The 19,539-nt window shown below is 37.7% G+C and overlaps 1 protein-coding gene across 1 annotated transcript in view; it reads right to left on the bottom strand.

Moving 5' to 3' along the window:
• Window positions 1-19,539, bottom strand: part of DACH2 (dachshund family transcription factor 2) — a gene marked incomplete at its 5' end in the record, with an annotated part of 315,957 nt that overhangs the window by 45,260 nt on the left and 251,158 nt on the right. Inside the window, 2 exons of the mRNA XM_010572538.1 lie at window positions 12,487-12,567; window positions 14,432-14,567. Coding sequence (XP_010570840.1) covers window positions 12,487-12,567; window positions 14,432-14,567 — 217 coding nt within the window. The remainder of the gene's footprint in view (window positions 1-12,486; window positions 12,568-14,431; window positions 14,568-19,539) is intronic.

Here is a 19,539-nt window from a genome sequence, read left to right as displayed (position 1 = left end):
AGATCATTAGAACTAAGTTTACTGCTGCACCACATATTCATATCACTAGTTATATTAAAAAGGATTTCTAAGCAGACTTTTAAGGATTAATCTAATCTCCAGTTGCAGAGCTTTTTTGCTATATTGTTGGGCATAGCAGCTTGGAATACTAGCTTACTTTTCCATCTGTTAGACATATAGAGACTATCAGTTTGTGAAGTGCTTTCTTGGTACTCTTTTTGGTAGAATAAAGTCCTGGATTTCCTCGGGGAAGCAAAGGACATATGCTGATGCTCTATGGTTTCTGAGTTGCTGCAGAGATGAATTCTTCTTGGCCAGCTTTCTGTTGAGTAGGTGCTGGAATCATATAAAACAGCGACTTGTAAAAAAAAAAAAAAAAAATGTAAAATGGTGAGTTCCCCGGCCAAATCAGTGATCTTTTTTCAACTAATTATTTTTCTTGCTCAAAATGAAGACAGTTTGTCTTTGAAAAGACTGTCTATCATTAAAAAAGAAAAGTATTGGAAGTTTTTGAAACAACTCTAACAGATGTCATAGTAGTTGAAAGTACAATTAGAAAGCACAACGCCGCAGAAATAAAACTTCAAACAAAAGCAGACAGAGTTCTTTGTGCACATCAATAATTTAGAATGATTTAAGAACTGTTTTATAGATGCAAGTGGAGCTCTTTCTGTCTATATATAAATTGAATGTGGTCTTTATAGGCAAACAAAAAGGGGATATAATCCTTTTAAATTATTTTTAGGATAATTGTTTCCACAACAAACATCATTATTTATCAGTTTTGAAAAGAAGCCAACTGCTAACATTTGAAATGCACAAATCTTGGCACACACCATAGAAAATGGTTATCTCCCCCCCTTTTCAAAACCAGTTTTGCATTTATTTTACACATTTGTCAAGTTCTTATCTCAAAGCCCATGCAGTGTTACCTATTTCTATCAGAAATCATTATATTTTATTTCTAATCACCTTCCCATAGCTAATTTGGTAACTCAGGAAAGGAAACATTTATTGCTACCAGATGCTGTTACCTTCCTGCTCACTCACATATTACTATAAATTGATTCAACAGCCTGGAAAACAAGGTTTAATATGTATTATTTTGCCTTCTGGATTTCTTCTGTTATAATCTTTCTTTTTAGATAAACAGTCTCATTTTAGTGATGCAAACATTCTAAATCTATGCTACAGCTACTTATCAGCCAGGATGTTCCCACATTACACAGCGCAGCGCCACAGAAGACGCGAGATAGTCTGTACACTACAAGCGGTTTAGCCATACTAGCAGTCAGGCTCCCACCGAGGCATTCCCCATTCCTGATGTCTTAATTCCTCCAGGCAAACACCGTAGCACTGCACAACTGGGCGGCACCACTGCGGTTCCTTTGCTAGCAGTAGTTTCTTTAGGGTATGTGCTGCACTGCGGGCACAACCAGCGAAGCTGCTTCTCTGAAGGCTGAGATGTGAACCGGCCAGATCACCTTCTCTTATTCTACCAACTGCGGAATCGTGAAGGTACGAGTCAAATCTTTGATCAGAGATGCTTCAATTTTATTCTTCCTTTACTAAATTTTTAAGGGAGAGCTGGAATAACCCACGGAAGAGGCTAAAGAGGCTGCTCTTGAATGTGACAATCTCTATGTTTCTATATTTCTCTATCTTTATTTCCATTTGTAAAATCGAAGTAAATTATCTACTCTGTATTTGAAACTAACTGCAACAATAATAAATACAGGCCAATCTCTAATTGACAGCAGCTAAAATGTCTCCAAAGGTTACAGATGTGTAAAGAACATGTTATTTTCTGAGCAATTCATATTTTCTGAGCTCTGTGAATAGACACGTGTACACGCACATTCCATTTTCTGCTCCAGCTCAGCCATTCACCAGAGATGCTCCATCCTCCAACATATTCTACATCAAAAAAGCATCTTCTGCAACACCAGAAGAGGCACTCCACTGAACCGTCATTAAGAATTTTACAGTTATGTATCCCCTCACTGACAACACTCACATGAATAAGCCATGGGTATGTCAGCAAATTCATGCAAGCCAAGTCTAGCTATCAAAATACTGCACAGCAGTCCAGGTGACGGATAAAATAGACAGATTCAAAACTATACAATGTTTTATAGATTACAACACCTCAAAATACACCTGGAAGCAGAATTTCATTTATTAAACTACTTGTTATAGCCTGTCATATTCTGTCAACTAGAAGAAAAATTGGCTTTGGAAACTACTGTCACACTGACTACAAAGTAAAAGAAGAAAATAAGTCAGTTATTTCCAAACAACATGCAAAGGCCAAGCACGACCAAAGAAGCATGCCTGGGGAATTCTGTACTGGAATAATCACTGTCTTTCTAGCTTTGTACTCATTTACCTTGAATTTCAGACTTCTAATGGCTAAAAAGATTACAGTATAAGTGAACCTGTGTATGTGCAATACAACCTTTTGGGAAAACTACGTATTTTTAACAGATGTCATGAACATGATTAAGCATTACAAATACATCACAAATGAACAACATTTCCAAATTACTTAGGAGTCCAACTTCTACTTTCAGTTACTTAGGGGCTGACTGTCACAGGTATTCAGGTGAACCACAATTATGGAAATAGGAGTGATGCCTCAAAAACTCTCAGAAGTCTGATCCTTCAAGCTAAAGCTACAAAGGCACTTGTGCCCAAATGCTGGGCACAGATGTGTTGACAAGATAACTAAAAAAGCCAACAGCCAATCTCACAGCTGCCTTTAGCCCTCTAAATTTATGCCCAAGGTCCCCCTGGCCACGTGTATTTTTGGCTGTGAAGCTTACCTTGGGTCCTATTTGAAGGATCTGAGACAGAGCATGAGCCCAGGGATGACAGTACTCCCTGGCCGATAGTCTCATAAGCCCCAAACGCTGTGGCCACTTGACAGGTAAGAGTCCTGTTTTCAAACCATCAGATGATTGGTTTGGGATTATTTAGTAAAGGAGTTTGGGAAGGGGAGAAAAGACACAAAGCAGCTCAACAGTATAGCTGATAATGCAGCAGGCCAAGGGACCTAGTTAAGGAGCCTGCTCTTATGAATATTTAATCACTCAGATGAAGTGGAACAGCTTTAACTGGAGATAGTGTGCTAGATGCAATGCGGAGACACAGCAGCCTGAAAGAGGCTTCACTTAGGAGGGGAGATTCAATCTCGTGCTACAAATTGAGGAGTTTTGAGAAGGAAGTTTACTTCCCACAGAGTACCCCAACGACTGGGGTATCCCAAATACAGCAAGGCACAGGTGTCTCTCCTTCCATCTTTTTATCAATCCTAAGTACCTGCTACAAGAAGAATATTCACAGCTGGAAATCTTCAGCAAATGTAAGCACCAGGCAGGCACCAGCCTCTCTTGTGGGCACTTCCCAGCACTGGTCAGCTTGCTGGGAGAGGTACTTACGAAATGTTACCATCACTCTAAGAATGATTATGTCTTCCTTGTTATTCTCATTCTGTTATTTCACAACTTACTGGGTTGTATAATGACTGTATAATGATAATCTCACAATCAGGCATTTAAGGTTTGTCTACCCTTTGGGCAAATAAATTGCTCCTATGATTGAGGTAAATTGAGAGGAAAAGCAGGGAGACATCTTAGAAGCATGACAACTCCTTGATTATTCCACACATTTTTTTCCCCACTAAATTCATTTATGGAGAATATATAGAATAATAACATGAATATGATAAAAAACTTGAAAACAGACTAGAAAAACAACAACAACGTTTCCAGACATATTTCTATGTATGTGTGGTTTTCTGTGCGAGGACAGTAAGGTTTTGCGTAACACACATAATACGCATTTCATTCACTGGCTGATTCTTAAGGTCTCACCCATGTATCTACTGCTACTGTATTAATAAGAAACATTAAAGAACTTCACGACATTAATACTGAACTTGGTCAAAACTACAGGGAGTTTCATTGGAAGAATTCAAAATGGGCCATTTTTCTTCAAAATAAAGTGCTTGTTTTAAAATAGTTGAAATTATATTGATTGCTTGCTATTGTGGCCTCCCACTCTTTCAGGTGCAATGCTTAATTTCCAAAGTACAGCTGATAATATGAAAAAGCTACTAATAGAACTGTTCATCCTCAGAAAAAAATATGGCTATAATAAACAAATACCTAACACAGTAAGAAGTGCTGTAGTGGTGCTCTCTGCCCCAACAATCGAACGTGAAATCTGATTTCCTTGAAATTACAGCCTGAGCTGGCTGTGGTCTGCACCTCCTTATGTTCTGCAGCCCCAGTGGCTTCTAAGTTCAGTATATGGGTCGTACCACCTCTGCTAACAAGATATCATGTAACTTTATCGATGTAATTCAATGCAATGTCTGAAATATAATGAAGAACATACTTATTCTGGTTTCATGACTACCTATCTATTTCAAGAGGATTATCTTTTCCTAATTCCAGTCCAAAGTTAGCTCACTACTTGATATGTCCACTAAGGATTTGTTACTTTTTATTATCAGGAATATTTGTTCTAATGCAGCATGTACACAAACACTTTGGAGATGCACATAAATGTATGGTTTTGTCCTCAGCCTTCCCGTCACCAGAAACCTTTTGTGACTTTTATACAGAAGGCAGACACGCCACAGAGTGATCTTAAGATATTCAAAAGATCAAATTAGAAAAAAGTCCTGAATACGTAAAAATGCCACACAAAATACCATCCACCTGTGCTAGGTATGCTCCAAGGCTTCCCATAACTCACACTTTCCTAAGGCTGCTGGCCCAGGAGCACGGACGCGCAGAGCATCCCCTTGCAAGCACCTGCGCTCTTGAGTTGTCCTCTTCTTCAGAAATCAGATTATAAAAAGCAAAGTCAACTGATGCCATAAAGGCTGGATTTGCTCTTTGACAGCAGGAGCACACATTGCTGTCACAACCAAGAGCATATCTGGTCCTCTCTGTTCTTGACCAAAACAAAGGTTCTGGAGCCAGGGCCGTGGATGTGACTGTGTCACTCAGTATTCCAGTGATATGCAACATCCATCTATGGGCAACATGACAAACTCTGAAGTGTAGCTCACTGTTAGTAACCCCTAGAAAAGAAACCTGTATTTTACGAAGTGCAGCTTCTACGAATTTCCTGAAGGTCTTCCTCAGACACAAGTATTGCAAAACTTTCAAAATCACCAATTAATAATTTTTGTTATTAATTTAAATTTTTATCCATTGACTTTGGTTTAAATCCAATGCATGAAATATGCCAAAACTGTCTTTTTATATAACACACACCTGTTCTGAAAGCAGAAACTGCTGGCGTCTAAGTAGCTTCCTAGTGGAGAAGTGTTTGATGGTAGTCTTTGTTGTCCTTGCTAGAAACGACATGTCTTTTTTTCAGTAACATCTACTGTCTGTACAAACAAAAATTTCAAGCGGTGACAGTCTAAGACTTACTGGATGAGTTCAAACAGAGAAAAACCTATTCCTTCCCTACATGTATGCATGGTTACACACTTGGGCACAAACACAGTTTCTCAGGAGCAGGTTTGGTGCTTACGGCTGGCTCGGAGCACAGGCAGGGGGAAGCTGAAGCCCTGTCAGCGCATTCCCAGCAACCTCAAGGATTTCTGTAACATGAGAAAACCATTCAGCAACCTTTCAGGATGCATATTTTTCAGATCTTACTGCTCGTAATGAGGACTGAAGGCAAACTTATTAAATAACTCATAGACATTAAGAATGTCATCAACTGCAGTTTTCAGGTTAATGACTTTGCATCAGAGGTATTACGAATCACAGAATTCAAAGGGTCAGTTTTAATACAAGTGCTAACTCTAAGGAAAAGATTCCCTGACCTAATCCAAAAGCTTTCTTAGGTCACTGGGTGCCAATCAGCAATTTTTCTCCCCTTTTTATGCCTTTCAAATCTGATACAGCTCAGTAAGATGGACCTACCTAAGACTCAATTCACAGTACTGGAGGAAAAGTGAAAATGGTAAACTCTGAAAAGACAACCTGACTTTGGACAAATAAGTAGCTACCTTATTTCTGTCTTATCTTGTTCTTATTTGCCCATTTTATTCCACAAACTTACATGAATACTTTATTAAAAAAATTTGTCCAAAGCCTTTTTAGTAAAGAAAATTTCATTATTTCAGCATGTTTATATAGACTCGTAATTTGTAGTATTTAGACAGCAATATATTAAAGTCACTGAAATCTAATAAATAAAACATATTAAGAAATTATATATCAATGTTACAAACTGTCTTGGTTCATCTGCCAAGATAATTATGAAGCAGGTACTTTACTCTTCAGAAAAAATGCATTCTTAAAATTTATTCTGCAAATAAAGATCTAATATAAACTTAATGTAAAAGATGTGACCTTGGAATACTTAATTAATATCTCTTGCATAACTGTCCTTGTATTTATAATCGTTTGAGCAATGGTTAAACACACAATCATAATGATTATGAGTCTAGATACTTCAAAAATTAAAGATTTACCATGACTTTCTATTTACATATATTGTGAATCTAAGTGTTAGTAAGAGTTTGCCTTAGTTGCATGGGTTTGGGGTGGGGTTGTTTTTGGACTGATTGACTGACGAAAGATCACATATACTCTTAAGCCACCCTTTTAACAGTTGTCAGCTCACTCGCAGGTTAAATTTAACAACAACAAAAAAACTTGTGGAAAAAGCCTTTACCCAGAATAGAGCACTGTGCTTGTTATCTTTCAGTATTCTCAGAGGACAGAAAATGTAAAAATATCTCTGAATTTTCCAGTGAACATTTGTACTGCGCATGTCAATTAAGGTTTTTGGAAAAAGACACCCCTGCAACCTTTAAACCCATGTATTACCGCATCCACTGCTTATGAAATAACCCCTGGGTCTCTAATATACACACTTAGATACCAAAAGGAACTTGACTTTACTTACAATTTGGGGAGTTTTTCATGTATCTCAAGAGGAGATTCATGAGCACATTCATGAAGAAAATTGCTTTTTTCTCATTACATCTTTAACATGCAAGTATTGATACGTCAAAGAAACAGCATGGTGAATATTTGAAGTGTTGGCACCTATCGTACACTTTGTATACACGCTGCATGGTACGGCTTCGTACCCTTAGTTCTCTTTCTTATTCCTTGCACTCTCCATCTGGATGCTTTCAGATTAATTGTTGGAAAAGTTCTCTCTCTGGAGGACCCCCCCCACCACCAGGGCCTGTTGCTGTTTCAGGTGTTATGCACCTGCTCGCTCTCCTCCCCTCACATCCTGAGTAACCCAGTCCTTTGGCAATGATTAATTTAAACAGCATAAAACCTCTTTTCTGCTAATGAAATACAATAAATAAATATAGTTATTCTTTCATTACCGTAGTCTCTGGCCATCTGAAAATATTTCACTCAGCTGACAGAAATGATGCAAAATTCCCATTTCCTTTAAGTAATAAAGGGAAAGGTGTTCTTTAATAAAATGAAAAGGGATAGCTGCCAGATGCACAGTTTTGGAGACTACCGTCTACTGGAAACATGAGACATAGCCCTGTCGTGGTTTAACCCCAGCTGGCAACTAAGCCCCACGCAGCCGCTCACTCACCTCCCTCACAGTGGGATGGGGGAGAGAATCAGAAGGGTACAAGCCAGAAAAACTCGTGGGCTGAGATAAAGACAGTTTAATAGGTAAAGTAAAACCTGCGTGCACAAGCAAAGCGAACCAAGGAATTCATTCCCCGCTTCCCATGGGCAGGCGGGTGTTCAGCCATCCCCAGGAAAGCAGAGCTCCAGCACGTGTAATGGTTACTTGGAAGACAAATGCCATCACTCTAAAAAACCCCCTTCCTTCTTCTTCCCCCAGCTTTACATACTGAGCATGACGTCATATGGAATGGGATGTCCCTTGGGTCAGTCGGGGTCAGCTGTCCCGGCTGTGTCCCCTCCCAACTCCTTGTGCCCCCCCAGGCTCCTCGCTATCCCTTTCTCAACAAATACGGCCTTTATTTCTACTCAGACTGCTTGAACAATGGTTAAGTCTGAAGCTACTGGTCATTTATGAAGTTTTCCTATGGAATTTTACTCTGGTTCGCTTGGGGTGGAGTGCCGCTCCAGCACCCCCAACACCCATGTGAACGCCCGGTCAAAGCCCGCCGTGGTCCCCCCGAGCCCACCCGTCCTTGCTGCACGCCGCTGAAATCAGGGCAGAGGGACGCGGCCGGCGTGGGCCCGGCTCTCACCAGGGCTCAGGAGGAGGAGGAGGAGGAGGAGGAACAGCACTCATGCAGCCCGTGAGCGTGCACCATTCCCGTCTGGAATAATAACCAGCAGTATTAGCCGGGGAGCAAACTTCCAAAATAACAGGCTTTGGCCAAACTCTGTTCCCACTGAAGACATCGCGAACGTTCCCATTGATTTCACTGTGGCAAGACTTGGGCCAGTGCCTTTTATAGGAGGAGTTTGAAATATTTCTTGTCATGCAGTCAAACAGAATAATTGTACCAGCATTTAAATCCAACTGGAAGGCATGGCCAAATTCTTTTCTGCCTCGTTTAACCTTCCTAATGCCAGAATTCATATGGAGGTTTCTGTAAAGCCTATACAGGGCTGTGTCAAACACAATCCTTTCTCATACAATAGAGATTTTTTCCAGGATATATAACTGAATCAGATGAATTTAAAATTTAATTTCTGTGAGCAGTTGTTCAGGTAAAACGTAACTGCTTAAAACCAGACATAGCAAGTAAGCACAATCAGGAAGAATATGTGTTTTAAGTTTCTGTAAACATTTGGGGCTATGTTCTGTTGGGGATTTTCTAACTCTGTTTCCTTTCACTAGCAATTTCAAAATAAAGTACAGATTACTCTTCATATGGTTTTCACTCACACCCTGACATGGATGCACAGGCAAAACGCTTGTGCGCCATAATGGTTAAAGACATTTGACAAAAATATAATAATGTATTTTGTATAACCCCCCCCCCCCAACCACAGACCTATAAAGATGTTTGACTGTGTTGTCCTCTAATGTTAAGCCTGACCATACTTCCTAAAAAGATGATAAAGAATGCGGAGTTATTCAGATTTAATGGCATTTCTCCTTCAAAAGGCTTAAAGGTATGGTCTGTAACTGGGCTCTAACCCCTCTGCACTGAGCGCGCCACAAATTCTGCAAATTCTGCCCCACCAACATATGCAAACAGCTCAACATAACTGGAACAACCTCATATTAACTGTCTTTTAAAGAAAAACTGTTAAGCTCTATTCTCTTCAGCCCTAATTACCTTGAAATTACTTTGATGAGAACAAAGTGGCACATTTTTGTCTGGTACTGAGATCACTTAAAATGGGACATGGAAAACAAAAACTGTGTATCCTGAGGGATATCACCGTATTTGCCTATAATTATAACAATAACTTTTATTGTTTTTTATGCTAAGATTTCACATAAGTAGTACTACTGCTAAATTTTAGTTACGTAATTTTCATTTGTTGCTATCTTAATTGTTACAGAGTGCTCAGATTTGTAAAGTTATATCAAGGTGTATAACACAAAACTGTGTTCAATATATGCCTTCAATAATTTCTTTGTTGTTTGAAAACTTCCAACTTACAGCAAAGCTGGCATTTTACGGCCTGCAGAGCTATAAATCATTTTTAAAATCATGATGATATTACTCAAAACAGATGTGAAAACATATGTTTGCCACGGTTGTATAAACCGCTTACTTGTCATACTTAATAAATGTTGATACTTTTATTTTAACTACATTCTTTCTTAATAACTTTGAAAATCTTTTCCGTGGTAAATATATTTTGCCTTAGTAAAAGTAATGGCAGGTTTTGAAAAACAAAGCTCGTTCTGTATACAAATCACACATGTATTTTTTGCTGAGCAACCCAGCACAGACCACGCTCTTCAGTGACTGTCCACATCTGACTGTGAAAAACATTCAACATATTTGAGGTGCACCAGAGCCCAAAATAATTATACACAAGAGAATAATAATACTATCAGGAACAAAGAATCTATACGGGAGTGAGACAAATCATTGTGGAGCGACAAGACTTGTATGGCGTGACAGAAAGGCCCACCACACACAGGCTGGGATTTTTAGAAGGAGAGTATCAACTCTGTCCTAGTGGTGCAGTCCATCAATTATTGGGTGCTTGTATCCTATTAAACAGACATTCCTACAGGAACTGCAAGATAGGTCTGCCACACTGCCAAATGCAAAATCAGCTTGGAATTGTTGGATATACAATGTTGGTGCCTTTAAAATTTCAGCATTTGTCCCACTATAATGTCATCAAAAGGTTTTGGTTCTGGACCTGTGGGACTACTTGAAAATTACATCTACCTGAAAAAAGAAGTAATTTCTCATTCCCACGTTTTCAGAGAAAAACTTGACCTGTGCAGACCAAGTAGAAAACCAGAAACATTATTCTACGTTTAAAATGATAATTTAAAATGTCTCATGATTTTCAAGCACTTTTTTCTGATGCAGGTGAATCTCCGAACACTAAATTCAACCTAAAAAAATCCCCTAAGTGCATGCAGAAGTTAACACATGTACGAAGATGTATTTCCCAGTACGAAATCAATTAAAGAAGATAATACAATGCAAAAATGTAGACCAAGAAATGAATAAACCTATACAACTTTAATCTTAAGGTGAACTATGGTACACAAAATGTTAGCCTCGGATCTTTGTCATTTTGTACATGTTACAAGGAACGTTCAATGATCACGGGAGCCTGGGAACTCGGTTCACAGGTGGTCGGGTTTAAATTATTTTCATGCTTTTGGGGATTTCATTACTGTCTTTTCTGATTCTTAAACTGTACCTTCCTTCATCCATCCTGAGTGACACGACTGCTACTACCAATAACTACATGATTTGCATCTTCGAACCCCATAGGATATGGAATTGTTTTGCTGAAAAATGACTAAACATGTGGCAAGACACCATGCACAGTTCAAAAAAATTAAAACCAACTGCACTTTCAGACTTAAATACCTGCCTATGTAATTACTATAGAAACGTAACTTTTTAATCTTAGGAATGAAGGTATGGTTAATAACTCCTTAGCCTCCGGTGTTGGTCCGTAAATACCAACAGGAGTCAAGAGGGAAGGATTTAAGCATGATGATCCAGACAGAAAATTATCTCAGAATGGCACAAAAGGGCTCTTTTGGGGTTCATGAGGAAAGTGCTTAAATGCCTAGAGAAACCAGTGAATAGAAAACAGCTTCTTCTGCTTTCAAGAAGAGAGAGAGTCGAGTATGAAGATCCAAAATATAAGGAGAAAGTTTCAGGCTCTTCCTACTCATGACTGGATCAGTCACAGGTGTCTAAGGAATAGAGCTGATCATACAAAATCATGAATCTGCTCAAATAATTCTATGTAACTCTGGAACCACAGGGCACATGGAGCCTCCAAATTCTCTTTTGAGTAGCTCATAAAATTGACTACACCTGCCTTTTTAGTTCTCTCAGAAAATACATTAAAATCACCTCAATCAAAATATAAATCAGCTTATGTTTTCATTTATGATAAAATGCTCATATTTACAGCAGACTTCTAAGCACATTTAGCTTATGTTGTCCCCTCTTTTGGTCGCTCCCTTCTCTTTCTTTTCCTTCACATCTTTTTCACTCTGAAACCTTAATACCTCCCTCCGTATATGCTCTGCAGTATTTTTCCAGTATTCACTTATCTTCAGCTTTCTTTTATTTCTTTAACTATATCCCATCTTCTTTTATCGCAAGCACTCATTTTGTATGGCGCTTTCTGTACGTACTGCCAGAATAAACCTCTCACCTAGTAGTATGATTTATTTTTTTTGTTATATTTGCAAGGAAACAAAATGGTGGTTTCTTTCTCAACGTGCAGCCACAGATGCCACACGCTCTCTGCCACTAGAACACCTCCCCGAGGCTTACCTGCATACACCAATGTATTCACTTGCTGCAGTACCCAGCAATCACTGCAGGGAGAACAGAGCAGAAGAGGCACTTCCCTGCCTACAGGACAATCGCTACTGGCCAAACGTCACTTCTTCCCTTGCTGCCTCTTTACTTGTGAGGTAATGTAATTTTATTAGGCACAAAAAATGGCTTATTTCCCTGACCTACGTACCAGCATTAGAGTAGTCTGCACACACATCCCCTGGAGGCAAAGAAACAATACCATGTGACTAATCAAATATTTGCTAGGAACTTCATAAATAATTGAGCCAAAAGACCGGTAAAGTATTAGCCCCATACTATATAAACAGAGAGAAGCAAAGATCTGATTGTTTACACTTCCTAAGAACGCCATGTAAATTCACTGGATACATTATTCATTGCAATTAGGCACTTAGCTCTCTTAAATTTATAATATAATGCCATTGCATATGCAGAATACCAGAGAAAGGAATAAAACACATAATAAGTGTAATTAAACGCCTGAGATGGAAAACAGTCCATAATTTTACCTTTCTCCTTTTGTATTTTTTTTAGGCTGGTCCCAGTTTCTTGATCAATGAGCTCTCCTTCCCTGCTGTTGGTCAGCATGGCTAAAAAAAATCAGAGCGCACAGCTATGTAACGCTGTCAGTAAAAAAATGTCAGAAGAGTGGAAAATATTAAATTGTATTTCTTCTTTGCCAATATTTTGGTATTTTAACATTTATTTATACTATATAAGTTCTAAAGCAATTGACCATTTTTGTTGCCCATAATCAACCATTTCACTGTCCCAGTTCAGCACTTAGAGCCACGTAAAATATGCAGCAAAAGCAAATTTGCTCAAGTTGATTAAACAAAGATACCAAGTTAGAACCCAAATTACTACCGAGATGAATGTGATTTCTTATGAAATGTTCAAATTAACTAATTAGAGAAGTACTTCAGAGAAATCATTCTGGGGAAAAATACATTTAAGGATTTAAGTATTAGTAATTATCTATAAAGCAGCAAGCTTAATAAAAATACAGATTGACAGATAGTAACCCAAACTGATAGATGACAGCGAAAAAACAATGCACTGTAGTGTTGAAAGAAATTCTTTACTTAACATCTGCATGATCAGTGAGAGGTGTTAAGTTTATGATTTCAGGATGCCTATTTTCTTTGTTCTTATTTGATAAAACATCTCCTTCTCTGCAGTTAACCAATTACAGAATACAAAGTTACTCCAGTGAGGACACTTGTCAAAAGCTTCATTGCTGCATTACAGGGAGAGCTTTTTTTTTTTTTAAATTGCAAAAGTAAAAACTATATATATTCATGTAGATGCAAAGTATATATACATATCTTTACAACAGAAAGCATTAGACTTCAACACACAGAAATGTTTGGTTTAACATAAACAAAACGTAGTTTTCTTTAAAAAAACTTTCAGCACCATTTCTAGACCCCAGAGGCTTGCAGTGTGTGCTGCTACTATTACTGAAACAAGTTACAGTAGCTTTCAAAAGCTACAGTGAGGACAAAAGTCCCTTTTTCACTGTTGCTATAGGAATTTGCATTTCTTGTCCTGTGTATTCCTAGCCCTGTTTTACGTATTAAAAAGCTGAGGGGAATCTACTTTCTGCTCTCTGCCCTGTGTATGCACATGTTTAGGCAAAGTAGTTCAGGTTCTATTGACTAGTTTGTGTAGAGCCAACTGTGCTATGTAGTGCCATGGTGCTGCTGCATGGACCAGTCAAAACGGCAAAATCCCAGCAAGCAGCTGAGTAGTTGTTTGATGGGAGTGAAGTCTACATTGACTTACGTGGACTGCACTGTTTTTGTAGTTTAAATCTAGCTCAGCCTGCATGGGCTCCAGTCACTGTGAAGACAACAGTGTTGACATACACTGACGTGAAGAGATGTTAATTGACTTGCCCTAGATCCCTCTTGGAAGCACCAAGAATAGGACCTAAACTTCCTCTAGACTGAATTAGCATTTTAAACACAAGATCGATAATGCACAGGCTGAGAAAACTGTGGTGGAGAGACCAAAAAAAAAAATCAGAAAGTCCTCAGCCTCATGGTGATGAGGGAATGTGTGGGCATGAGGAGGTTTTTGGAACAGAAAAGCCATCACAGAATCTGTGACTTTTCTGACACACATGTGAAGAAAAAGATATCTTGCTATTTTTCAATTCCAGGTGCCTTCAAAGGCACTTTCTTACTCCAGCATGCAGGAAAAGTTGGTCATACCAGAGAAGGGGTGATAGCTCCTGTGCATGCGTGGATACTGGCACAGAATGAATCTGAGGGGCTGGGCTCTGCATAGTGATGAACCTAATAAAACAAACTATAGTGATTAATTTTCTGGGTTTTTTTAGCAAGTGAGTGCTTTCCTGAGTTTCCCAGCAAAGAAATATTTGCCTCAAACTTCTAAAATTCTTGAGGTCAGTAACTGCGAAGGGGTGTGAAGCTGCAGAGCACTAACCAATTCTGTCTGGTGTGTTGTCCAACTGGGACGGCGAGCTGGACACGCTGCTGCTCTGATGGGAGGAAGCGTGGCTCCCAGGCCGCTGACTGTCTTCTAGAGATGGAGCTGGAGAAGGGCTGTCTTGAATCCTTTCCTTGAAATAGAAATAAAACAAGGTCTGTGCAATTTGATTCATGAACTTCACTGCAGTTCAATGAAAAAATGAAGTTGGCTAAAACAGCAATAACAAATGGTCCTTCTGAGATAAATAGTGAACAGAATTCACATCGAAAAAGCAGTATTGTCTTCAATAGCCAAAAAGAGTATAGCCTTCTACATGCAATGTATCTGGGCACAGCTTTTCATCCTCTGTGTCATGACATAGCATTTGCCACCTTTTATTTTTTCTTGGTAACTTTTTATTTTCTAGCTTTTCCACACATAGGAACATAAAGAATGTGGTAACTTTTTATTTGCTAACTTTTCCACACATAGGAACATAAAGAATGTTCTTTCCTGTTGTTTTCACAAACTCCTTTTAATCTACAGATAGTAAAATTGACATATATGAGTCACATCTCAAATAAACAATTTAGATTAGGACTAAACTGTCACTAAATGCAGTCAAATCTGTAAACCCACTAGAATCTGTACCTGAGTAAATTACATCAATATCTTCTCAGGGTAGTGCTCAGACAAGCTGTGGCACTGGTAAGAACCTCACTTTTGCATGAAAAGCACCAGTGGCTAACAAAAGTAAGAATGTGCTTGCAAATTCTTATGTGTACATTTGCACACAAAACTTTGATATTAACCTCTCACTTAAATATACATAGTACTTTACATAAGGAGAAAAAAAAGGATAAGAAATTATAAAAATTTAGCAAAATGAAATGATGCAGCTCTGTGTATCTATACTTGCAGACTGCCTGAAGATGCCGTGGAATTTTCATCAGTAAAAATCTTTTAAGAACAGGCTAGACAAGCGTGGCATAAGTAATAATTCATCCTGTCTTGAGGAAGGCAAGAGATTGTATGACCACTTGAGATCCCTTCCAACCCAGTGACTCCACATGTATAATTTTTCTGAATTCAATTCACAATTCCAGTACTCTTCATTCCTGTTGCCAAGACCAACAAAAAATAAGAATCTTCTAAAAGGGAAGGATCATGGCCTGAGATACTCTAGATATTCTTATCTTAAAATCCCTTCTGTGTTTTCAATCCTTTATTACAAGTCCTTTAAAGTGTGGATCCAATGGAGAGACACTAACAAGGAGATGCTTGAACTTACAGAATTCCAAAACCTGCATCTTTGGAGCTGCCCTCATCCCTGGCAATCAGCTGTTCCCTGGAGAAACTCAGAACTGAAATACTACTTTCTGTTTTTTAAAAAGGGCAATCCTCTTGCCCCCACCTCATTAAAAATCACAATTACAGTGTAATCTGGAAAAGTTGTCTCAAAGGAAATTTGCAATTTTTCTGCCTTTCTAACCTGTTTGCAATGATTTTTCATTAGGAGTATGCAGTCTGGCTACTTGGTGGCAATTTACCATGTGCTTTTGAAAATAAACTCAATAGCATCTTAACTTTTTATACAGTTTTTCCTATACAGTATCCTAAATGAGTAATATAACTTTAGGAAGAGGATGGTAGATTCTAATAGTTTTTCCATGATCAATAGCTAGCATAATAGCTTCTGTTCATAACCTATTGAGGCAATTCATTAATAGCACTGGCAGTAAGTGACATTTTAAGAATATTCTGTTACCCATTAAAACCATCTCTCTAAACCACACTCATCTTCCTATTTACAGATACAGTTGAGAATGATGCAATGGGAATGTGAGATTGGATCTTCCTAATAGCAAGGGGTAGCATTTGCCTATTCCAATCACACCAGCTGAGAACGTAGCTTTGAATGTGTTTTTAATAGGATAGTTATTGTACATTAAATAACAACTGAGCCTCAAAATCATGTAACAGATGTGTATCTATTACATAGCTGTTAGTCCTCAATGGATCTGTTTCCACTAATTATCTGTTATTTAATGAACATACAATAACTAATAAATCTTAAAGGGAGACTTTTAATTGCAGTATTTTTGAATGCTAATTAAAAATGTTTATTAAATTTTAACAGATACGAATGTTATTATGCTGAGTCATAAGTTCTTAAAAATTTGAAAACTGAATGGCTTTAAACAAACAAATTTTCAAATTCTGGGTGAAAAAAGTCAAGATCACTGATCTTAAAGTCTCCTGTGTTTTCTTCTTCTCAATCTTCAGAGTGGTTTTAGAGGTTGCTGAGATGAGCAGAAGAGTAATAGAGAGTCATGACTTACTCTGTGGATGGGTTGCTTATTAATTTACTTTTAAAAGAAGTCACATTCTTACCCCAAGAAGTATTCTCCTAAATAAATGATGAATCATATACATGCAATCCTGAGCTTATAAATACTATGTATCTTTTACCTTGTGTAAATAATGGGTTCCAAATAGGTTTCTGCTAACAGGCTACAACTCTGACTGTAATTTTATTTGCATGGATTTCAGTTTTAACAGTCCTCTTTGGCACTATTTCTTCTCTTTTTACCACAAAGAGTACTCAATTTACAATTAAGATATCATTTTGAAATGATTACTTTTACAGAAGAGTACATAGTTTAAGCAAATTTCATTGTCTATTGCAACCATGAAAATGAATAGCCAAGGAGAGGACATGCCAACTGTTCTGCAAAAAAAACTATGAACAAATATGACTATGAATTAACACTTAGATATCACACAAACAGCCATATATGTCATCTTAAATGGGAGTTATCCGAGTAATTCAAAAGCTGATGATTTGGAAAAGCAAAGTATTCCAGCTCCTTCTGGTAACTGCATTTCCCATTGTCTCTTGCTATAAAATAATCTCTGCTTCAAGTAATTTGTCTTCAAACTCAGGGTCTTGGTTTGAAATGTTCAGGCAGAAATAAAAGTGTCAAATAATAATGTCGTTCTTAATCACACAGTGAATCACTTCCTAAGAGAATTAGGTGATTATGTCATCTAACGTCTTCGCGTTTACAAAATTTTACATATACAGGGAAGATACACTTTCCCCTATAAGCAGCAAAGGAGCTGAATTTTGTTCTGTATCATATGTGCTACAAATGGGGATAGAGCATCATCATGTAAGACTACATATGGATTGAGAAATTGTCTATTTCTAAATGTTTGTGTGGAAATGTAATGCTGAATTTCCCCTACTATAATGAATAACACCATGAACAGACTTTTTTTGCAAGTAAACAGATCCATTTTTCAGTCCTGTAATCAGTATGCATCTATTTAGCTACTTAACAGCAATGTGCTCTGGTTCATTAGGTAGCTACTGTTGTGTCTCAGCCTAGTTAAAATTTCACAGCAAGTTAATCTATTTTATTACAAATGAGAACACAAGTGATAATGTCCTCACCATTTTCCAAACACAGGGTTAACAGTATTTGTAACAAATCAATGAGGGCATTTAAATAGGAAAATTGCAAATCTAAAGCCTTAACATTTTTTTACACATTGATGACTTCATTTTATTTGTCATCTATGTATTTTACAACCTTGTTACTTTTCATATATTTTATTTTTTTTTCCTCTTGAAAACAGCTCAGTTCCCACCGGCACACTGCTGTGCAGCCTGGTTCTATAGTAGGTACACTCACAGTAATAGAGAAGCATTTCTAAATAAAGTCTTATTTTCTCCATTTGTATTTCTTCCTATTTCATAAATTTGCGAGTTTCATATTTTAGGTTATAATGCAATGAATTGTATATATAAAATTTACAGATTGTGAGAATCTTCTGAAAAATGAAAACATTTCTCAAGATCTCATCTATTTATCTAACTATAGTACCTACTTTATCTTATCTTTTCTCTTCCCTTTACAGAGCTGTAACATAAATTCTCAAAAAAGACTTTTGCCGTATTTAATCCTTTTGAAGGGTAATATATTTCTGTCTCACTAAAGACCAGTGTCTTGCTTGGGCTCAGAAAATGTAGCTACGAAGCTTGACATTGTTAATTTTAGTTTTGATTTAGGTTATCGGCACTGAAGTCATCAACTCATCCAATTTCCAGATACATCCTTGATTTCACCTCAATATCCCTTTTCTATCCCCTGTGAGGTAGTATTCCATACAAATAATATGAAACACTACATAACAGTTGCATCCCTACTAGTTTTATTTGAAATATATATGAACAGCTTATCTATTTTTGACATAATCATCTTGACCTTAATTCCTTACCTCTGATTTTTTTTTTCATAGTATTGATCTTCATTTTGTGTCAAGAGTTGGAGAAATGATGCTGTTGGATTTTCCTTTATTTTTCTTTATTCTTAGGTCTAATCTAGCTGTAATTACTCTTCCAAATGTTAATCTATTAATGAGTTCCTAGAGGATTTAATGGCATTTCACTGCTGACAAGCAGGTTTTGGAAGTTTGTCCGAGTCCTGGATATTTTATTCAGACATTTATCTTGATATTTCGTATTTAATTGAGGTGCTGCTTCTGTACTCTACGGGGCTCCGCAGTAGCAGGAGAGCTGGAATTCACCAGATCTCACTACTGAAACCAAGAGGAAGGAAAAATGGGGATTCTGCTGTCTTTAGATCTAGACTAGAGTTTTCGACATCTGTAAGAAAGATTCAGAGCCGACGACCATGTTGGAAAAACAGAGTTCATAGGCTCTGGCAGAATAAATTTTCCAATGTTAATTTGCACACTAGTTCCCCACTGGAATGTTTATTGTGCCACACCTCAATCCCCCAGTGCTTAACAAATCACTATCCAGATTCTCAAAATGCACTACACAGTTAAAAAAAATCTAGAAACCAGCATCTCATTTTTCTGGAGCGGTCCGTGAAGCCAGGAGCAGTCAGCCAGTAGACTGGCTGCAGCCCTCCTCACCTCCTATCCAAAACACCACAATTTCATGCCTGTGATATCGCTGCTCCTATCTCCCTGGCTGAATTCCACCCTCAATAAAGAGCGAAGAATAAGAAAATACAATTTCAGTTAGCAAAGAATTGAACTGCTAACCATTTTTTTCTTTAGTTAATACTAAGACACATATTTCTTTC

This window comes from Haliaeetus leucocephalus, unplaced genomic scaffold, assembly GCF_000737465.1.
Source record: "Haliaeetus leucocephalus isolate CR32 unplaced genomic scaffold, Haliaeetus_leucocephalus-4.0 Scaffold340, whole genome shotgun sequence".
Lineage (NCBI taxonomy): Eukaryota > Metazoa > Chordata > Aves > Accipitriformes > Accipitridae > Haliaeetus > Haliaeetus leucocephalus.
This window is presented reverse-complemented; position numbering and strand designations above follow the sequence as displayed.